Source organism: Urocampus carinirostris, chromosome 3 (genome assembly GCF_059441175.1).
Source record: "Urocampus carinirostris isolate Australia breed hairy pipefish chromosome 3, RoL_Ucar_1.0, whole genome shotgun sequence".
NCBI lineage: Eukaryota > Metazoa > Chordata > Actinopteri > Syngnathiformes > Syngnathidae > Urocampus > Urocampus carinirostris.
This window is the reverse complement of record NC_142351.1, coordinates 61,310,127-61,332,222: the sequence shown is the minus strand read 5'-3', so window position 1 is coordinate 61,332,222 and position 22,096 is coordinate 61,310,127. Positions and strand designations below refer to the sequence as shown.

At 41.1% G+C, this 22,096-nt stretch overlaps 3 protein-coding genes across 3 annotated transcripts in view; 1 reads left to right on the top strand and 2 right to left on the bottom strand.

Moving 5' to 3' along the window:
* The window catches only part of crfa4 (cytokine receptor family, class I receptor 4), a 34,194-nt gene extending 33,303 nt beyond the window's left edge, over nt 1-891 (bottom strand). Inside the window, exon 1 of the mRNA XM_088332839.1 lies at nt 784-891. The gene's annotated coding sequence lies outside the window, so the exon portion shown is untranslated. The remainder of the gene's footprint in view (nt 1-783) is intronic.
* A 9,072-nt stretch (nt 892-9,963) lies between these two features.
* Nucleotides 9,964-14,548, top strand: cybb (cytochrome b-245, beta polypeptide (chronic granulomatous disease)). Its single transcript, XM_088332835.1, has 13 exons — nt 9,964-10,068; nt 10,433-10,525; nt 10,690-10,800; nt 10,863-10,947; nt 11,015-11,163; nt 11,244-11,425; nt 11,497-11,629; nt 11,694-11,786; nt 11,856-12,109; nt 12,437-12,596; nt 13,666-13,812; nt 13,889-14,013; nt 14,096-14,548. The coding sequence occupies exons 1-13, from the start codon at nt 10,024-10,026 to the stop codon at nt 14,211-14,213; spliced, it is 1,695 nt and encodes a 564-aa protein (XP_088188961.1). The 5' UTR covers nt 9,964-10,023; the 3' UTR covers nt 14,214-14,548.
* An 864-nt stretch (nt 14,549-15,412) lies between these two features.
* Nucleotides 15,413-21,485, bottom strand: LOC148370330 (dynein light chain Tctex-type 3-like). The gene is made up of 5 exons (XM_088332837.1): nt 21,321-21,485; nt 20,929-20,970; nt 17,401-17,524; nt 15,780-15,857; nt 15,413-15,707 (listed from the first exon to the last, which is right to left on the bottom strand). The coding sequence occupies exons 1-5, from the start codon at nt 21,339-21,341 to the stop codon at nt 15,634-15,636; spliced, it is 339 nt and encodes a 112-aa protein (XP_088188963.1). The 5' UTR covers nt 21,342-21,485; the 3' UTR covers nt 15,413-15,633.
* Between the last annotated feature and the right edge of the window lie 611 nt (nt 21,486-22,096).

The window sequence follows — 22,096 nt, the reverse complement described above, 5'->3', positions numbered from 1 at the left end:
ATTCAATGGAATTGAGGGTCTCTCCACTTGATATCAACTTTCTATTTTTGAGCGTGGTTAAGCTCTGGAGATGTAATATATTCTATCATATAGCTCCGAGTATAAACACATATCTCTCGGCCCAATCAGATATTAAATCTTTGGAAAACCGGAACCAGTAAAGAAATTCAAAAGGCCACGTCTGAGACATTGTTCAGTCTTACAACCTCCGGGTTGTGGGTTTCAATCCAGTCTAGTGATTATGCCAAAGTGTCCTTGAGCAATATGTCGAACCTGGAGTTGCTCCTTCATGCTACATCATCAGTTGATTTACGCCTGAGACCATGTAATGTGGTTTTACACTGGGAAAATAAAGTGGCAGTCTATTTACACAAAGCAGGGTATAGAATTGAAAAAGATTAGGATATGAGTTGGAATTCTCACAACGGTAAAAAAAAAGACAAATAAGGTGAAGCCCTAATTTATCATGGGGACTACGTTCCAAAAATAACTAGTCATATAGCAGTATGCTGTAAAGTAGAACCTTTCATTTTTTTACCATTATTACATTAAAATTACATAAAAATATTTTACAAACAACTACTGTACAGTCAAATAATCATTTTAATCATCAATGTTTAGCCAAACACAATGCAGAAAATAATGTACGATGCAAATCAGTGAAGTAAAGAGACTTCGTTGTAGGGACTGTAAAAAAATTAAGTCCAATAATAGTCATTATATTAATGAGACATACTGGTAACAATCAAATCACTATACCTTAAGATGATGAAGGGCACCCACCTTTTTCACATCGAAATAACTTTGCCTCTTTGCAGATCCAAATTCTTCAAATCCTCTTCGCTGTTGATGTAGCGGGAGCGCGTCTCTTTGGCCGAACTCAACTCCCAGATGAGCGAGTGCGTGCGTGCGTGTGTGTGCACGCGCGTCTCCGATTAGAGCCGCTTGCTGCGCGCGTGCACACAGAGCCGTGCTCAGCGCCGGTGTACTGCCTAAGTCGTATCTAAATCGTAGTCTGTATAACGCGTTCCTTAAAACAATAAAGTGCAATCGCTTAAATGTTTTAATTAGCTCGCTTTATTGTTTTGATAAACTTGTTATATAGAGCACGATCGATTTTGTCGGAAGCACAGGAGAATGCGCGTTCACGCGGGGGGGTGGGGGGCTGCAGGGGAGTTGGATTTAGGCAGTACATTGGCTTAAATTCCAAAGGAAAACTGTCAAATATCTTCACACGTAGTCGACCTTCCAACAAGGCAAAAAGAAGTTGGTGTTCAAAAATGAATCAGAATTGTCTTTATTGTCATTGAACGTAGTGTCAGGGCGGACCAGAACAGAACAGGAGACCCCAGAGCGTTCGTTACAAGTCTTTATTTGGGGAAGCATAAGGGTTAGCGGGAAACACGATGACCGTCGAACGTCAGCAGCAACGTCGTGAAGACAACTTCGGAAGACGTAGCTAATCGTAGCGTGGGACGGAAGCAGGTCGAGTTTACCGGGACTGAAGAGAAGATCGTAGCGTGGGACGGAAGCAGGTCGGATCGGAGGCAGGTCGGATCGGAGGCAGGTCGGATCGGAGGCAGGCAGGCAGAATCAGGTAAACAAGAAGGTACATGTAATCGGGAGAGTCTTACGGGGTACAGAAGTAATCCTCCGACCAAGAGTTCTCCGCGTAACGCGTTTAAAAAGGGAGCATTAACCAATCAGGAAGCACATTCCAGCGCGCCACATGATTACCCCAGGTGGCTCCACTTGGGTAATCATGACACGTAGTTAACATATTTTACGACGAGATTAGACGGTGGCACACTAGGATAAAGCGGTACTAGTACCTTAATTAAAAAGTCATTCCATTAGTGGCAAGTTACTGTCAAATAATGATGTAGTTACAAATTAACGTATATACATGCATTGAAGCGGGCCACCTAAAACTGCTTAAAAATAGCTACATGAAAAAAGAAGAAAACGTGCACACTAATATGTGGAAGCGTTGAAGTCTTTTATATCTTGTCTAATATATTCTTGAGAGCTTGCAAATGGGCTCTTAGCTTAGGCACTCCATAACCATTTTGTATACGGGCTTCAAACCACTGGAAAATGTATTCCTCCGTTGCTGAGTACCAGTGGTGTGCTGTGGATATTAGAAGTAGGCCTTCGCTCCATACCGAATTACAGGGAGTGCAGAATTATTAGGCAAATGAGTATTTTGACCACATCATCCTCTTTATGCATGTTGTCTTACTCCAAGCTGTATAGGCTCGAAAGCCTACTACCAATTAAGCATATCAGGTGATGTGCATCTCTGTAATGAGAAGGGGTGTGGTCTAATGACATCAACACCCTATATCAGGTGTGCATAATTATTAGGCAACTTTCTTTCCTTTGGCAAAATGGGTCAGAAGAGGGACTTGACAGGCTCTGAAAAGTCAAAAATAGTGAGATATCTTGCAGAGGGATGCAGCACTCTTAAAATTGCCAAGCTTCTGAAGCGTGATCATCGAACAATCAAGCGTTACATTCAAAATAGTCAACAGGGTCGCAAGATGCGTGTAGAAAAACCAAGGCGCAAAATAACTGCCCGTGAACTGAGAAAAGTCAAGCGTACAGCTGCCAAGATGCCACTTGCCACCAGTTTTGCCATATTTCAGAGCTGCAACATCACTGGAGTGCCCAAAAGCACAAGGTGTGCAATACTCAGAGACATGGCCAAGGTAAGAAAGGCTGAAAAACGACCACCACTGAACAAGACACACAAGCTGAAACGTCAAGAATGGGCCAAGAAAAATCTCAAGACTGATTTTTCTAAGGTTTTATGGACTGATGAAATGAGAGTGGGTCTTGATGGGCCAGATGGATGGGCCCGTGGCTGGATCGGTAAAGGGCAGAGAGCTCCAGTCCGCCTCAGACGCCAGCAAGGTGGAGGTGGGGTACTGGTATGGGCTGGTATCATCAAAGATGAGCTTGTGGGGCCTTTTCGGGTTGAGGATGGACTCAAGCTCAACTCCCAGTCCTACTGCCAGTTTCTGGAAGACACCTTCTTCAAGCAGTGGTACAGGAAGAAGTCCGCATCCTTCAAGAAAAACATGATTTTCATGCAGGACAACGCTCCATCACACGCATCCAAGTACTCCACAGCGTGGCTGGCAAGAAAGGGTCTAAAAGAAGAAAAACTAATGACATGGCCTCCTTGTTCACCTGATCTGAACCCCATAGAGAACCTGTGGTCCCTCATCAAATGTGAGATTTACAAGGAGGGAAAACAGTACACCTCTCTGAACAGTGTCTGGGAGGCTGTGGTTGCTGCTGCACGCAATGTTGATCGTGAACAGATCAAAGCACTGACAGAATCCATGGATGGCAGGCTTTTGAGTGTCCTTGCAAAGAAAGGTGGCTATATTGGTCACTGATTTGTTTTTGTTTTGTTTTTGAATGTCAGAAATGTATATTTGTGAATGTTGAGCTGTTATATTGGTTTCCCTGATGAAAATAAATAATTGAAATGGGTATACATTTGTTTTTTGTTAAGTTGCCTAATAATTATGCACAGTAATAGTCACCTGCACACACAGATATCCTCCTAAAATAGCTAAAACTAAAAAAGCCCCACTCCAACTTCCAAAATATTCAGCTTTGATATTAATGAGACTTTTGGGTTCATTAAGAACATGGTTGTTGTTCAATAATAAAATTAATCCTCAAAAATACAACTTGCCTAATAATTCTGCACTCCCTGTAGTGATGGGTCGTTCGCAAAGGAACTCTTATGAAGGGACCTTTTTTGTGTCTGTGACGTGATTTTGCAACCTGGTCCCTGTGCGCTTCCGTTCATCAGGTCCAACGGCTGTGCCGAACCCCGAAAGCTGTCCCCAGGGTTAGCCCAGACTGAGCGAGACTGAGACAGGGTAGAGGAAGAGTGTTTGGGGTGTTTGTTCTCTAAGGGCCCCCCGTGCCAGTCTTTTGTCATGAAATCTAAGTTTAAAAAAGTCTGTATAAACAGAAGGACCATAATGGGTGCATGATTTGTTTTTTCAACAAGGCAGCGAGACGGTACTTAGCCAGTCATTTGACATTTTAACCCCGACTGGCAGAATTTCAGATCAGGTCTGAATTGGGGTCGGACATAAGATCTTATCTCTACGCTTAAAATGGTAGATTAAACCTTTTCTCGCTTGCTTGCTCAGCAGTTGTCTGACATTTAGCTGATAAACCAACACAAGTGTATTCATTTCTTGTTTAACGGCTGTTGGCGCTAACACTTTGTATGTTTACCACCCCCCCTTGTCATGATTACTGATGTGACTCAGCTGTGCCCACTCCGTTGGCGCCAGCTGCAGCAGGCTCTGATTGGCTCCCGATCAGTATTTGTACTCAGTCCTGTCTGTCCCCTTTTATCAGTCCGTCTGCAAACCTCAGTTAACACTAGGCAAGCCTTTTTCGACCCTGACTCCTACCTGTCCCGTTTTTTGCTCCTGTCTGTTCCCCGGCTTCGACTCATTTTTTATCCTGACCACGTCTACTCTCCCGTCCCGGCTTTCGACCCCTTTTTGTCCCCGACCACGTCTTCTCTCCTATTCTGGCTTACGACTCACTTCCGACCTGACCACATTTTTGCCCTCCTGTGCCGGCTACTGACCCGTTTTTCCGTCCCCGACACCGCCATTGCTCGCCACGGAAAATCCACTTCTGCGTTCGGACCAGAATCCGAGTATCAGAGCGACCTGCTTCCCGCATCCAGCAATCACCGGATCGTAGGCACAACCATTTCTCTTTCTTCCAATAAAACTTGTGAGAAACACAACGCAAGTGCGTGCTGTCTCCGTTCTGGTCTTGACACCCCTAGCCACTAAGCCAGTCACACTTTGTGAAACTGGGGATGTTGCTCAGCGCCTGTTGGCTTCCATTCAGACACCAACTCGAAATCAGATTGGCTACCGAAACTGCTCACTTCGAGACTGATTGTATGGGGCAGAGCCTGCCAATCTCATCCTGAAGTCGTCCAGGTAGATTACTGAGCCTAGCAACAAGTAGTGGTGGAAATGTGGTTGGTTAAATACTTAAATGTGAAAGCAGACATGGGAGAAGCATTGAAAGGAGCTGAATGATTATTTGGAATTATTTAATACGCATTGATGGACAAAATATAAGTAACATTATTGGATTTAGATATTTTTGGGCCAGCAGATAAGGCCTTGTAGGCCCTCACGGCCCACCACTGCAGAGTGTTCAGTCCAAGACGTTTTCTTTTTTTTGCAGACATGGTGTATTGCAAACATAATTTTACAAATAAAAATACCAATATCCGGGAACACGTTTACCGTAAACTCTATATTGTTCAGACTCACAATTATTCTACGTGGGATTTTTGTTTTTATTATAAGCATAGCCCACAGGTGCAGAACTTTCAGAATCTGCAAAACTTTGGCTGACCAACATTTCTTTTTATCTTTGACTGGCTTTATCATATTTAAAGGGGGAGTGTGTCATTTGAGGTTTTCCTTAAAAGTTGAGGGTAATAAAATATGTTCAAATGAGTTCAAAGAGCCCTTATACTTCATTTTCCACTATGCCTATCTGCTTTCATGCTTTTAGCAGGGCTGTACGGGATGGGATATATTTGGTTGAGGCCATGTCAGCTGGAGTGATTGCCGGAAGGTGACATAAACATTTCATTTTCATCTTCAAAGGCCTTCCAGAACACCATTAAAAGTGGTTAAAATAGTATTCAATGTTTTTCTATGTCAGGATCTAACAGGGTTAATAATGTTGTAGGGGTTGCTGTCGTAGAGAAACTAGGTATAGGGAGGCTGACAATTTTCTAGGCTGTGTTGATGCCTGTCTGTTAGGCTCTCCTGTCGCTATGGACGGGCCATACGGGGCCCACCCCACCAGTTAGGGCTTGTGCGTACCCTTCCCCCCACTGGAAGCCTCACCTCTGTGTGTTTTGTGGGTAATAATAATTATGCCTCCCAGTGGATCTGATATGCCCCCTTGAGACTGATGTCTGTATCACACCGTGATGCCTTGATGCCAGAACGCTCTCCATTGTGGCTCTGCGGGACACCAGCAGCTTTTTTTCCAGGGTATTTTTCCAGAGCGTTTCCAGGAAATGGCTGATGATCGCCAACATTACATTGGCTTTTCAAGAGGAATTGCCTTTTGAAAATGGCCAAAAGCGGTGACTCAGCTGAGGCGTTGCAAGCTAGCAATGTCCTCCAGACTGAGTTAGAGAGCAGCCAATGATTTTCCGGGCTGTGTTGATGACTCTCTCCAAAGGGTTCCTAAGTGACCTTTTTTAATAAGGCACAGAATGTGTGGTGCTCCTCCCCCCAACCATGCAGATGTGTTCCAAAATATTCCACGCGTAATGAATCTGTCGGACTTATTTTCAAAGTACAAGGTTTGATCTCATACCTCTTGGAGCTGTGACGTCACCAGAAGGCAACGAGAACCAAAACAAATGGCACGTCCCGTTCAAAACCCGACAACCATTGTAGTAATCAACAAATGCCTAGCGGATATTCCAGCTTGGAATAATTGGTACTTTGCTTACTGTGTTGCTGGGGGACTTCTGACTGTTTTAGTCCAAGTTGATCATCGAAGGGTAAGTTTACCTGCCGTCGTGTTCAAGCGTGTGTTCCTTTTTTGACTTTGCCTCATTTTAGGTATTTGATTATGACTTTTCCTCCCGTTTTTGCCGCTTCTCATGTAATTAGTATAATATTGTCTAGATAACTCCTAGTTGGCGTGCGGGCTCCTGAAGGCTTTCAGTTTTGTTTAATCTAGGTTATCCTCACCAGCAGTCGTCTAGCTGGCTTGCCTGCTGTGCTCATTGTTTTTTTCCCGGCTGGGTTCATGTTTGTTGCTGCTGTGGCTTGCGGTTATCCTGGCCCATCATGTTTTCCGTCAGCCAGCCCCAAGTTTTTTGCCGATCGGTCCCGGTTTATTCTTTATGGCAGCCGGCTAGCCTGCCGTGTCCTGGTTCACCCTCTGTTAGCTCTATGCATGTTATTTTTGCTGGTTTGCCCCATTTTGGCTGCTCGCCATTGATGGCCGTTGAACCATTGCTGAACCAATTTGCGACACAACGCATAGGCATTCTCCACAAAAACTACCAAAACTTTGCTCAAAACCTTTTCAACTAGTTGTCAAGTAAACCAATAGGGCGACCGGCTTGTTAGGGTGCTGGTGTTCTTCACATGACTTCAGAGCAAAGGAAGTAAGACAAAACAGACTGTCTTCAAAATGCATTATCTCCGTAAATAATTGCCGTATACTAATGACATATACAGTATATATATATATATATATATATATATATATATATATATACCAGTATATATATATATATATATATATACCAGTATATATATATATATATATATATATATATATATATATATATATATATATATATATATATATATATATATATATATATATATATATATATATATATGGTTAGCGCATGTGCCGCACAGTTCTAAGTCCAAATCCAGCTACCGAACTTCCTGTGCGGAGTTTTTATTTTGCCCCGTGCTTGCGTGGGTTTCCCCCGGGCACTCCGGTTTCCTCCCACATTCCAAAAACATGCATGTCAGGTAAATTGGCCGGTCCAAATTGTCCCTAGGTGTGAATGAGCGAGTGAGTTGTCTGTCCCTGTGTGCCCTGCAATTGGCTGGCAACCAGTTTAGGGTGTCCCCTGCCCACTGCCCTATGATTGCTGGGATGGGCTCCAGCACCCCTACGACCCTACTGAGGATAAGCGGTGCAGCTAATGAGATGAGAGAGTGAGAGAGAGAGAGAGGGAGAGAGAGAGAAAGAGAGATTATGCAAAGAAAACACATATTATTTTCTCACATTTTGTATGTTTTACAATTTGTGAATCCATTTTAAAAGAGTGGAGTCTCAATAGTGTTCATTGATGGTAAGATAAGTTGGGTCCTTGCTTGTCCTCCTAAATTTGAGTATGACTTCCTTAAATTTTGATTTCAGTATGAGGTTATTTTTCAAACATTGCGTTGTCATTTTTTTTTATCTTCAAATTCTTTGGAAATTATGTCATTCATCTAATTATCATTGAAAAAATAAAATCAGTTAGAGCCAAATAGTTTTGGAGTATTTATGTTTCACTTAAAAAACGTGATTATTTTGATTGATTAAAATTGACCCCAAAAAAATTAATAAAGACCCTATTTACTGTATTTTTTTTGTGTTCCTTTTGTGTATGTTTAATTTAAGAGCAACAGTACCCATATAGGGGAGCATGGCGGCTGAGTGGTTAGCGCGTCTGCGGCACTGTTCTGAGGTCATACGATCAAACCTCCTGTGTGGAGTTTGCATGTTTTCCCCATGCTTGCGTGGCTTTCCTCCGGGCACTCTGTTTTTCTCCTATATTCCAAAAGCATGCATGTCAGGTTAATTGGCATGTCCATATTGTCTTAGGTGTGAATGAGCATGTGAGTTATCTGTCTCTGTGTGCCCTGCGACTGGCTGGCAACCAGTTCAGGGTGTCCCCTGCACACTGTCCGAGGATAGCTGGGTTGGGCTCCAGCACCCGGTGAACCGAATGAGAATAAGCGGTGCAGATAATGGATGGATGGATAGTACCCATATTTCACATTTCTTAATTTCTACAGTCTTTTTAAGCGTTCAGGTAGAAATACCAGAACTGTTTTATTGGGTTAATGCGGTTTCATGGATTTGCACGACAGAGCTCCCCAAATTACTCACGTGTCTGCGCCAACCACAACAAAGGAGATTAGGAGTTGTGAAATAGTCTGTACTTATGGCACAGTAACTATGCAGGGGATTTATGACAATCCCCTATGTGAAGATTAAATGGGTTAAAAATGTAGAAAGCCTCTTGTCTGAATTTATTTTGCTCTTTCTAACATTTACACAGATCTTGTGTCTCACTTTCACCTTCCGAGAACTAAAACAGCAGCATTGACTTAAGTGAAAACTCAAAATAACCAGCAATTTCATCTAATAACTTTTGCGGGTTTCCTCATTAAAAATCAATCCCATCTGACTATGGACTATATATATATATATATATATATATATATATATATATATGATGGATGGTGTTATGAGTGCACTGCAGGAATGAGGTCTAAATATAGTGGATAGGAATGAGTGGAGAGGTATTGTTTTTGGATTGTATTTGAAATAGTCCATATGTTATCTTTACCATTTTCATCGTAGAATAAAAGAAAACCAAGAGCACGCCCGTGAAATCACTCTCTTCCCCCCACCTCCTTGCCTCCACCGTAATGCGCTCTGTGGCCGGAGCGTCAAGGGTAAAAGTAAGACAAAAGCAGATTGGCACAACATTTTTTATTTTATAAAGGCTCTTTGAACTCAGTTGGGCATTGTTAACACATAGACCTCAAACTATGCACCGCACCTTTTACGAACTCCCGCACTTACAAACAAGAATTAAGCAATTTTAAATTCCAGCCTAATGCAACACGTTACCATCATTGGCTTTTTAATTAGGTAAGAAAAAATAGTAGATATGCAACTTTCACCCTTTATTAATTACTAAGTCAGGTTCAGATGTAGCTTCTTTAAGTTTCAAATGTACAGTGCTCGAAATAGGAACTAAAGCAACTCGGTTTGCTTTAACTTTCGACATTTACCACTTCCTTCATATCTGCCGTTGAGTTCTTTCTCTACGCTCAACTATAGCTAAGGGCCCAAATGGCAGAGCTAAAGCAAGGGTGCAAAAATGTCCGTCATTCTTAGACCAGGTCAGGGAAAAGTCAATGAGTGGTCATATAGAAATGGACAATTGAGTTGCAGATGGTAACATGTCAAGCATTTCTATCATCATAATGAATATGACCCTTTGGTGGAGAAATCCCTCGCGAACATGACATCACTCAACTGTCAGAGAGTATTTCAGGATTGCCGTTTGCCGATTCAGTTCCCCATTTGCTCCAAACAAAAAAGGCCAAAGTGTTGCGAGTGTTCATTTTCTCTTCTGCTTTGTGCCAGCACTTGCAACTGCAACTCGGCATGGGGAACTTGGCGGCTAACGAAGGACTCTCCATCTTTGTTGTTGTGAGAATGATTCATCTTTATTTTAAATCCATGATGTTAGCAATTATATTTTTTTCCAAGTACCTGCAGGTTGTTCATTATTCTGTCTGTCTGTTGTGAGCGTGAAGCTTTAACTGGATAAAAAAGCGATTTGGCATATGCAAAACGGCATGATCCTAGAAATTGGGTTTTAAACAAAATGGACTGAATTTTGAACAGTCGATCGAGTATATCCTCAATCTAAACCAGTCCAAGAGTATTTCCTCCAAGGGTATAACAATTAGTTTGGCCGAGAGACGATTGAATATAGCCTGACTAATTAAAACTTGAAATGAAAGTGGAATTTATCAGATGTACTCAATGTGCTTGTTATTGTCTGCTTCAGCTGGTTTGGCTTGCGATTAATGCCTTCCTCTTCGTGCATTTCTACATGGCATTTCTGGTCGACAAATGGTTCTACACACGTGTGCTGCTCGGAGTGAGTCATAAGTTGCTTGTTTTTCGTAGTTTTAGTGGACATACTTGTACTGCACAAAAAGCAGGGGAAAAGACATTAAGCATCCATTTTATTTCTGATCGGAAACTTTAAAACATTTCCAATTTGTGCGACACAACGAAGGCAAACATGTCCTTGATTTCCAGCATGCTTTGTCGTGGGCTCGAGCTCCGGCTGCCTGCCTGAACTTCAATTGCATGCTCATCCTGCTACCAGTCTGCAGGAACCTGCTCTCCTTCATGCGCGGGTCCATTCAGGTAATGGACTTTACAACCTGTTCAGTTTCATAAGATTTCACTCTAACCAAAATCATATTCAGTTCTGCAGTCGCACTGCCGCTCGGCAGCTGGACCGAAACATCGCTTTCCACAAGATGGTGGCATATATGATCGCTTTTCACACAGGTATTGTCGATGCTGATTGGTAGTAGAATGGCCCACATCAGCATATGACTGTGTCCTTATTTGTCAGCCGTGCATATCATCGCACACTTGTTCAACTTTGAGTACTTCATGGAGGCCCAGCTAAATCGCAACAGCAGTTTTCTGCCCTTCATACTGTCTGAAATTGGCAACGATGACAACGCTTCCTTCCTCAACCCCATCAGGTCCAACGAAACGGTGGGGAGAGCTCATTTCTCAAAAGGCGGCAATATCGACAAAGCACTTGCCTGTTGATTCAATTTATACTTTTCCACTAGAACCCGACCATAGTCATGTTTACCACCATCGCCGGTGTGTCGGGTGTGGTCATTACTCTAGCACTCATTCTCATCATCACTTCCTCCATGGAGGTCATCCGCCGGTCATACTTTGAGGTGTTTTGGTACACCCATCACCTTTTCATCCTTTTCTTCATTGGACTGGTATTCCACGGCTTTGGGTAGGAAAGTGAGAAACGTTCAATCTTTTTTCTATCAAACAATTGATTTAAATTTATGCTCTACCTCTTAGGAGGATTGTACGAGGACAAACAACAGCTAGCCTGACAACAAACAACCCACTGGTCTGTGCAGACCGCTTTGAGGATTGGGAAAGGAATGATACGGATTGCGCAGTTCCAGAGTTTGCCGGAAACCCACCAATGGTGTGTCGCCAAACTTTCTTCCATTGGTTTGAGTTAGGTGAACTTAAATGTCACATTTTTACAGACCTGGAAGTGGATCGTGGGTCCCATGATCCTATACGTATGCGAGAGGCTTGTCCGAATCTATCGCTCCCATCAAAAAGTGGTCATCACCAAGGTAAGTGAACAAGCAGAAATTCAGAGTGATGTCACCAAAATTTAAAACAGAGAAAATGCTGTGAAACAGGTGGTGATGCATCCCTCCAAAACACTGGAACTTCAGATGAAGAGGAAAGGTTTCCACATGGAGGTGGGCCAATACGTCTTTATCCAGTGCCCATCAGTCTCCAGACTGGAGTGGCACCCCTTTACACTGACCTCAGCTCCTGAGGAGGACTACTTCAGTGCCCACATTCGAATTGTTGGAGATTGGACTCAGACATTGTATGAAGCCTGCGGAGGAGATAAATCTGAACCCCAGGAGGCATGGAAACTGCCCAAGTATGAAAACACATGCTATTGAGAAATTGTCCCAGATTGTGTTTGGTTTCTACAGCTAGGTGTTGTTGAAGACGCCTAAGCATCATCTTCACTTTAGGTGGCCCATTGTGTCACTGTAATTCTCGCAATTTAAAGAGCGGATGCAGAAGAAAATGATGATAGTCACAATCATAGGGATCACTTTGATCTGAGCAACTGTAAGAGTTGCGCTGAAGCCGTGCTAAAAATTAGAAAATGCTATTCCATTTGGGCAGAAAATGTAACATTATATAACAAAATGGATTGCTACAGAAAATTATTCTCGAAACGCACGTTTGGTTCTTTCAGGGTAGCAATTGACGGGCCTTTTGGCACTGCCAGTGAGGACGTGTTTCGGTACGAGGTGGTCGTTCTTGTGGGGGCGGGGATTGGTGTCACACCTTTTGCCTCCATCCTAAAATCGGTGTGGTACAAACGCATCCAGAACCAAAATGTTTTCACCAAAAAGGTAAGATCTTTTCTTAAAGGGATTCCCAAATTCTAAAACATACAAAATGTGGAAAAATAGAACATGTTTTTTGCCTGATATTTATATATACGTGTCATTGTGATATTCATATTATTTTCTGAGATAATGCATTTTGAAGACAGTCTGTCTCGTCTTTGACTTCCTGAGCTCTCACGTCACGTGAAGAACAAAAGCACCATAGCAAGTCAGTCAGCCTATTTGTTCACATGTTAACTAGTCGAAAAGGTTTTGAGTGTTTTAACAAAGTATTGGTAGTTTTTGTGGAGGCATGTCAGGCCACCTAGCTGCCATAGAAGAGGAACCGGGACTGATGGGCAGAAAAAAACATGAGGCTGGCTGACCGAAAAACATGGAGTAAGCAGTCGTGATAACCGCGAGCCAACAACAAAACACTACAACTGCAACAAACGCAAACCCAGGAGAAAAATCAATGAGCACAGCAGACAAGCTAGCACGCACACAGGGAGATATCTGGAAAAGATTATGTTAATATATTAATTGCAAGACAAAATGAGGTAAAGTCAAAAAAGGAACGCACGCTGCTCATCACAGCAGGTAAACCTACCCCTTTGATTATCAAATCGGAGAAGAGTCAAAAGTTTCCCAGCGACACAGTAATCCAAGTTCCAATCACTCCAAGCTGAAATGAGTTTTTCAAGGGGACGTTTGTCATCAGGTGACGTCACAGCTCTAGGGGATATAAGGGCAAACTGTCTACTTTGAAAATTAATTTCTCAAGAACTATTTTGGAACATATTTGCATGATTGAAGGGATGGAAAACTACACGTTCTGTGCCAAATTGAAAAAAAAGGTCTTTTATAATCCCTATAATTACATAATAAAGTGCTTTATTGGAAGTGAGAACATTAAAAAAGGTGAAAAGACGACCAGAGACTTACAATGTTTACAAACCTCAATATCTGAGAGAGAACAGTCAATTCTTTAATCCTAGATTTAGTTTCAAGTCTTGAAAATGTTTGCTTCGAGTGCAACTTGCGAGTTGAAGCTGGGGAATAAAAGACACTTTTCCATTATTTTCATCTCCAGATTTATTTCTACTGGCTTTGCCCTGAGACACAGGCCTTTGAGTGGTTTGCAGATTTGCTGCAGTCACTGGAGGCTCAAATGGCGGCAAAGAGTGTGACAGACTTCTTGAGCTACAACATCTATCTCACCCGTTGGAAGGAGGCAGAGGTCTCTGAAATGAAGCAGTTTTCTTGACCTTCACGAGGCAAAAGCATTCTTTACTCATTAGACTGTGTTATTCCAGGCGGCCCACTTCTGGGTACATCACGAGGCGGAAAACGACCCAATTACTGGCCTGAAGCAGAAAACCCTTTACGGGAAACCAAACTGGGACACAGAATTCACCAGCATTGCCTCCAAACATCCAGCGTGAGACCACATTTGTCGCTTTTCAGTTTTTCAGATTAAAGTTGTAATTTAGCAATGTCATTATTACTGTTTTTCTTCCCAGAACTAAAGTTGGAGTGTTCTTGTGTGGACCGCCAATACTGGGAAAGTCACTGGAAAAACAGTGTTTGTCACACTCGGAAGCTGATGTCAAGTTCATCTTCAACAAAGAAAACTTCTGATACAAACTGGACACAGTTGTACAAAGCCATAGACGTGTACAGAAATACCTGTAAATACTTATCCAGAAACTGGGTTAACATTTTTAAACATTGACCCGGTAGCATTATAATTGTCGAGATTAACCTTGGGGGGCATGACAATATGCTACCCTTTGTGTGTAAATTCAGCCAATCCAATGAGTCTAGACATCATGTCGTCATTAACAACGAGAACTGTACAGTTGTGGTCTGGTCAAAAGTAGTATTATCTTGAGTGGTTCAGAAGAGATTAATTATCATGACGTAATCTGAAACGTGGGAATATCTTCAATAGAAAATAAAAATTTGAGGAGCAATTAAGCATCTCTGGTTTTGGTGCTCAAACATTAGGCTTAAAACGCATTCTGAAACACAAATTGCAGAAATTCCAGCATGTCTTTTCAAAGGGCAAGCATGGCTCAGGTAGTTGAATGGTCGTCTTTTCAAGGCAAAAGGTTCAGTTTGATCCTCGACCCTTTGTGAGTATGTCATAGTGGCCTTGGGCAAGATGGTAAAACCCCACAAACACGTAATGCTGCCTTACTATTCGGATGTTAAAATGGGGAGACAGTGTTCAAATACATCAAGTACTAAAGGAGGAAAAGAGCAGTACAAGTAAAAGCCTATATAGCATTTTTACAAATATGCCTGGATTGCTTTATCCAATTCATTTTCAAGCAATTGTAAAATCTTTCTTGACATAGATTGCGAAATTTCAGGCACCTTCTTCCCACCAGATGTTTTGCAAATGTGCCATTGTTGCAAAAAAAGCAGAGAAATGAACGTGGTGGTACTTTCCAAGTTTACGTTGTTCTGCTTTACGCTGTATCAATCGTTTGTTTCACAACCACTTCTGTGTTTTTCATTGAATATCCTTTCACAAGTTAATTGCATTTCGCCAGCCATCGTCACTATCATCTTTATCTACAAACAGGAAAACCTATGATGTGTAACCACACATTAAATTACAAATGAATAAATAATTCATATAGACATGACTGAGAATGGATTTCTCAAAAAAGTAATCGAGACTGCAAAGTTTTGTTTGTTCCATATCATTTTCTAATAGACTTTTAATAAAAAAATTAAAGTTTTTTTTAATGCAAAGACATGTGAATTTGGAAAAATATTTCTTTTGATATGTTATGCACCAAGGCAGACACACAACGAACAGAACAGAATGAAATAGAATAGGAGAACTTTATTGTTACCGTAACGTATAAAGCTCAATTAAATGTTCACACTGTCAGTGGAAAACAGTTGTTTGAACCTGCATGCATTATGTGATCCAATATCGGATCATTATTTTCCATAATTTATACAGTACAGATCAAAAGGTTAAAAGCTATACCCAACTGTGGAAGTGGCACTTCATTCTCGAACCGCTCTACAATCTCGCGTTCTAGGCAATGGAAACAGCAAACACGCTGACCACGCAGTACATTGTGCGGCTTTCCCATCTCACGGTGCAACTACCTGCAAAGAGTTTAGTGCATGAGGTAGCCAGCAAGTGTCATCCAGTCAACCTGGGTCATTGTTTTCACGTACCGTCCATAGTGGTATCCCAATAGCAGGAGTTTGCAGTGTGGAGGCCAGCACCAGTTTTTTGCATCAGGGCACAAGTGACTATGGAAAAACATTCATATGTAATAAGTAATAGCATTCCTTTTATTTTAATTGGAAGGACAGGGGAAAAAGAAAAAGAAATAATTACAGTGTGACACAGGCCCCTAAAAACGACCACACTGCATTGATGGCAATTATGGACCGGTGTTTTAAAATGATCTATTTAAGAATATTAACCAATTATTTGATAACTGCAAAAGCAAATGTGTTATTTCAGGAATGTTTATCAATATCTCCTAAGTAGGTAATATTTTGCACACCAATGTCCCCAACAAGGATATAGTAATATAATTTCTGTTTTTTGAATAACTATCCATTTTTAAGCATTGCTCAATGGATGCACAGGAAATGTTGCTTGGCAGCATCTAAGGGGCCGGTCACACAGCCGTTTGCGGCTGAATCACGGCGAGAAATTTCTGCCTGTGAGGCGGACGCTATTGGACGCTTTGAGACCGCCATACAGACAAGATACAGCAGTGCTTAACACGCGGTCGGAAATTCGCGCGCGGGTGGCACCGCGAAAAAGTTTTGCGCTGCTCAATTCTTTAGAGCGCGGGTACACAGCCTTTCACGGGCGTATCGAGGCTGAACCACGGCCAGAAATTTGAAGCAGACGCTGTTGGGCGCTGTTGGACGCTTTGAGACCGCCATATAGACGAGATACAGCAGTGCTTTACTCGCGGTCGGAAATTCACACGCGGTTGGCCGCGCGAAAAAGTTTTGAGCTGCTCAAAACTTTGAGCACGTGTTAACCACGGGCAGCACACGAGGTAATGACGCGGAAATGACGCGGAACGACGTGCTCTGGCCGCGGCCAGGGCATGATTACACATGGGTAGGACGGGAAATTTCAGCGGGTAATCGTGGGTGGAGCATGGTAATAGCACGTTCTGCGCCTGTATCGCGGTGTTATTACGTGAAATTAGCGTGTTACGCATGTGACGGTCAAACGCGTTTATTTAAACAATAAAGTGCGATCGTATTCTACAAAATGCGTTTGTTAACGCGGATGAAAAAGTCACCAACGTCAATGCACGCTTCCAACAAAAGCGATCGCAGCAGAATGCGCGTTCACGCGAGGGGGGGGGTTGCGTAGGAGTCGGATTTGGGCACAACACCGGCTCGGGAGCTTTTATACCCGTGGTCCACACAAAAAATGACGCGATGAGGAAGCGGAACAGTCGCCGGCGTCTGTTTTGCGGGCATACCACCGATGAACAGCGGGTTGGCCAATTTTGCGCATTTACCATCGCGGGCAACCACGGCCAAAAAAAACCCGCAAAATTTTAGCCGTGATTCAGCCGCAAACGGCTGTGTGACCGGCCCCTAAATACTTTGTATCAAGCTAATACAAATTGCAGATGATTCAAACAAAGTGTTACAAAACTAATTCTGTTTCTTTTATGTTTAGTTTAAATGAGAGTGGCAATTGGCCGGAACAGGTTTTGAGTGTTTCAAATGCCAATTATTATTCACCCTAGATCACATGACAAGATCTCAAAAGCCGTGACGCCGGGGACCACAATAATATAATCAAACACACCAATGAATTTATACTGTTTGCCCAGTTTGACCAGTTGTGTGAGGCAGCGCTCCACTATGCCCGAGGTCCATTTGTTCACCAGATTCTGGTTATAGTCGTCACCGCCCACTACATTCTCGATACACTGAAAAACACAACCGCAAGCCCAGCAAACATCAGATGACAGCACATGACACATGAATTAACAGACCAAAAATAGGCTGGAAACAGAGCTGCTTTTAACATACGCCTGGCGCTGTATCCCTGGAAATAATATGTAGCACCATGTTTGAAATTGATTAGTCGTATTAAAGGCAACTAAAAATGTGTCGGTTTTACATTATGACTGGCCAAAACAATTGTTTTGGTAATTAACTGATTAGCAAACCTTCATTTGATTTAATTATATTCAGAAAAAAAGAGAAGAAAAAAGTGTAATGTCGATTCAAACAAATGGATTATGTGATTTTAAACAAAACATCTCAAGTTATATGTTGACTGTTTGATTAATGTAACAATTTTCTATCCTTTTTTGTGTGACTAAGACTTACGAGAGGAGAGTACCTTTTTCATGCTGCATTAATCATACATACAAGCTCATTGGCAACATATTGTCTCTTAGGGAACGGGCATTACCTTTAATGTCCCTAGTCATGTATGCCCTGTGACTGGTTAGTCAATGATCCTAGGTACTTTTCCTTCCAGCCAATTGTGATATAGATCTTTTTTTAGTTATTTACGTTATTTCTTTGTTATTTTGTTACTTGAAAATTGTAATCCCTTGCTACTTCGCAGCCTCAGTGCATCTAGGGTTAAAAAAAACTATTCTGCAAGCCATAATCACTTATCTTTGTTTTGTTTTGCTGTTACTGTATTCGCTCTTAAAATGAAATACACTTGTGCGGCCGCAATAAATTTTCCCTTATCTCATATTGCTGCGAGCGGGGACCAACCAAAAACCCTTTTGTAGACAAGCGTGCCGTATACCAGTCCAAAAAGAAATGCACGGTTGCGACAGCGATCCATTATTCCCGTTCGACTCTTTATGAGACAGCTTCGTGGATTTTTGCGTATGGAAGGGTGTTCTGGTCCCCATGATCAGCAATAAACGAGGGATTACAGTTCACTAGTGTGGAAGATGTCATGGCAGTTGAGAGGACAAAACCAAGATACAATGCCGTGGAAAATGTTTTCCCCCCTTACTGTTTCTGTGTTTTTTTGCATATTTATCACTCACTAAAGTTTCAGGTCATCAAACCAATTTTTTAATATCATACAGACAACCTAAGGAAATACAAAATGCAGTTTTGAAATTTTGATTCCATGTATTGAGGTGCAAAAAAATATAGGCTTATCTAGCCCGTTGTAAAAAAGTAATAGTTCCTCATTGTTAAATCCCGAAGTAACTTTGACTAACCACAGTTTTGGTACAGAATAGCTCAATTCCATAAGTCACACTCAAAATTGATTGCCACCACCCGTGTGGAATCAAGAAATCACTAAAATTGTTAGACAAAATAGAGTAGGCTACAAAACATTAAGAACACAATTGACAAGCCACAGTCCAAAGGAAATTTTTGGGGAAAAAAACAAAACAAAAAACGATTTAAATCTACCATTCTGGAAAAGGTCACAAAGCCATTTCCAAGGATGTAGGGCTCCAGCGAACCACTGTCAGGGCCATTATCCACAGATAGAGAACATTAGAAACAGTGGCAAACCTTCCTAGGAGTGATCGACCAACTAAAATTACTCTAGGAGTGCGACAACGGCTCATCCAGGAGGTTACAAAATATCTAGAAGTCGACCGATTATCGGGCAGGCTGATTGTCAGCATCGATATTTGGGAATTTGACAGATATCTTTATGTTTATTCCTTGACGGTCCGCTTATTTAGGCTATCTGATGTAGCCAAGCTCTCGTGATGAAATTCTAATTAGAAAAGGTTTCAGAAAGCTATTAACCCCTTAACGTCCCTGTAAAATCCGCCCTAAATTTTAATCAAGACATACCCAAAGTAAATAGAATGATGTTCCTGATTCTTTCGGAGATTTTAGTCTCCTTTGAAAGGTAAGACTCTGAGATTTTATCCCAAACAGGAATATTCACTGAAGTGCTACTAACATTTAGTAACCGGAGTTAGAACACACAGAAATAGAAGGTTTTTATTCTCGTCTGATTTTTTTTTTTAATCAAACGCCTACAGATAAGTCTAGCATAGGCATCTTAGCTAGAAAATAGGTGAGACATTGGCCTGAAGCCTAACCTGCTATCTTGTCAAATGTGATCTTTATTTGAAAAACTAAACAATACATTTTACACATTTTTCTAAAGGTAGTTCTAGGCGTTTTCAAAAGTGGTCATTAGGAGACAACCATTTTACAGCACTAGAGTCTCTGCAACTGTGTATTATACTTTGGCCAGATTTTTAGACATTTTGAAAGAGTTTTTAATGTTTGACTTCGTTTTTCCAGAGACTTATTTGAATTTATAACTAATATTCTTTGTTTGTTTTTGTTTTATTTCAACTTTACTATGCCAATTTTTAAGTTTTTACAGCAAATTAATATTGGCTCAGAAAAATCAGTTAACAGCCTCTTCTTAATACGAATAATCTGTATTAGTTCTGAAAAACCCATATTGGTCAACACCTAAAAAGAACCCCGAAAAACATCCAAGGAACTGCAGGCCTCACTGGCCTCAGTTCAAACAGTGTTCATGACTCTATTATAACATTTCTAAATCCAATTCTAAGGAAGATATTTGCAAAAAATGGCATGCATGGGAGAGTGCCAGGGCAATAACCTCTCCTGTCATAAAAAAACAAAGTATTTTCACATTTCCCCCCAAAACTCTTAATTGCCATCAAGATTTATGGAGAAACATTTTGTGAACTCAAAAATTGAACTTTTTGCAAGGTGTGCAGCCTGTTACGTCTGGCGTAAAATTGGCAATTTGAGAATAAGAACATGATGCCAACAGTAAAGAATATTGGTGGCAGTGTGATGGTCTGGGGCCGCTTTGCTGCCTCAGCACTAGGACGACTTGCTGTGGTTGATGGAATAATGAACTCTGGTGTTTTCTGTGGTCCTGACGGAAAACATCACTTCATGTCCACAAACTCAACAGCTCTTGGATCATTCAGGAGGACAACAATCCCCAAAACACCAGCAAGTCCACCTCTGAATGGCTAAAAAAAATAAAATATGAAGGTTCTGGAGTGGCCAAGTCAAAGTCCGGATTTAAATCCAACTGAGATGCTGTGATGTGACCTTAGATGAGTGATCATGCTAGAAAAACCTCCAATATGGGAGATTTTAAACAATTTTGCAAAGAAAAGTGATAAATGAGTGGTCTGAAACATGTCCAGGGTTAAATACTTTTTCACAGCACTGGAAACTTATTTTTTTTTCCCTGTTTTCATATTAAGTGTATTGTAAAATTTGAGGATTTTTATTTAAATAGATTGTAACCTTGTCTCTAAGGTGAAGAAAGAGGACACACATTATTGTTATTATGCGCACTTCTATTATGGTATAAAAAAGTTACCTCCTTGACAACACTATCAGCTTCCTCTGGGTTGAATGAGCCCTGAAAACAGCAAAATATGAAGATTTGAGCAATATAGTATACATTATAATCTAGTTAATATTTGTATTGTAAGGCGTTGTAAATATTTTGTAAACAAATCAATAGAACACAACTTTACGTTCCATTGCAGACATATAAACTACTCGTTTTTGAAATCGAATCTATAATCGCAGTATTCGGACTCTTTGTAGAAGTAGCAGCAAGCAGAATGGTAGTTTTAGTACGAACACTTAGTAATAGTTACAGTAGTTGTAAGTAACCTCGTTTGCTAGCAGCTACATCCACTATTTATCAAACAAGAAATTAAATACTGTATTCCAAATTGGTTGAGAAATAAGAAAACTACAAACCTCATTATGATACTCTCCCATCTTGTAGTCTTTCGATATTGGAATGTCACAAATTGGTTTATCTTTGGTTTAAAAATGTCAAATGAGGAAGAAATAACACGGGCGCTGCTCACTGGTGGAGCCTAACATTTCCGAAGAAGATAGTCAATGCAGTAGCGACATCTGTTGGTAGGAAGACTTAGTACTTTTTCAATTTTTATGTTTTGTTGTTTTTTGAACTATTTTTAAACATTCACGTACCCGAAAAGCAACTCATCTTTCATTAGTGCTGTAGTTCGACTTAATTGCAAACCTCAAATATCGAAAATACAGCATCTACAAGGTTTGTGTACTCATTTTAAAAATGTTTAAATATATTTTTCAACTATAAACCTGATGACAAAGTAGAGATTGCCAATGCTTACAAGCAGTAAGAACAAGAAAAAATATCAAACATTTCCCTCTAAATATATGGCTGAACTGTTAAATAACAAGCAAGGTAAGATGTAAATTGGAAAGCGAGCGCTATACTGAGCATGCGCAGCACTATCACATCCTTTTCGCTAGAAGAAATGTAGTTTTGAAGGGACAATGAGTATGATTAAGCACCTCCTGGTGGTAAAAAAATTATTGAAAATCTAGGTTTGAATACCAAGCAAAATACAGGAACTATCATGAATCTCATATCTCAAGAAATTTGTATTTATTTAATTGTAAATATTGAGGCTCAACTAGAGGGAGCTGATATGACTGTCTACCACCTTGCTGCTACGTGTACCTCCTGGAAACATAAACTT

Bases quoted from the DNA above. Each gene is read 5' to 3' on its own strand.
- cybb (XM_088332835.1), top strand. From the start codon at position 10,024: ATGGGGAACTTGGCGGCTAACGAAGGACTCTCCATCTTTGTTGTT. The intron at 10,526-10,689 runs GTGAGTCATAAG...CTTGATTTCCAG, and splicing joins ACACACGTGTGCTGCTCGGA to CATGCTTTGTCGTGGGCTCG. The intron at 11,630-11,693 runs GTGTGTCGCCAA...ACATTTTTACAG, and splicing joins TTGCCGGAAACCCACCAATG to ACCTGGAAGTGGATCGTGGG.
- LOC148370330 (XM_088332837.1), bottom strand. From the start codon at position 21,341: ATGGGAGAGTATCATAATGAG. The intron at 20,971-21,320 runs GTTTGTAGTTTT...TGCTGTTTTCAG, and splicing joins TGGGAGAGTATCATAATGAG to GGCTCATTCAACCCAGAGGA. The intron at 15,858-17,400 runs GTGTGTTTGATT...GTTTTTCCATAG, and splicing joins CAAACAGTATAAATTCATTG to TCACTTGTGCCCTGATGCAA.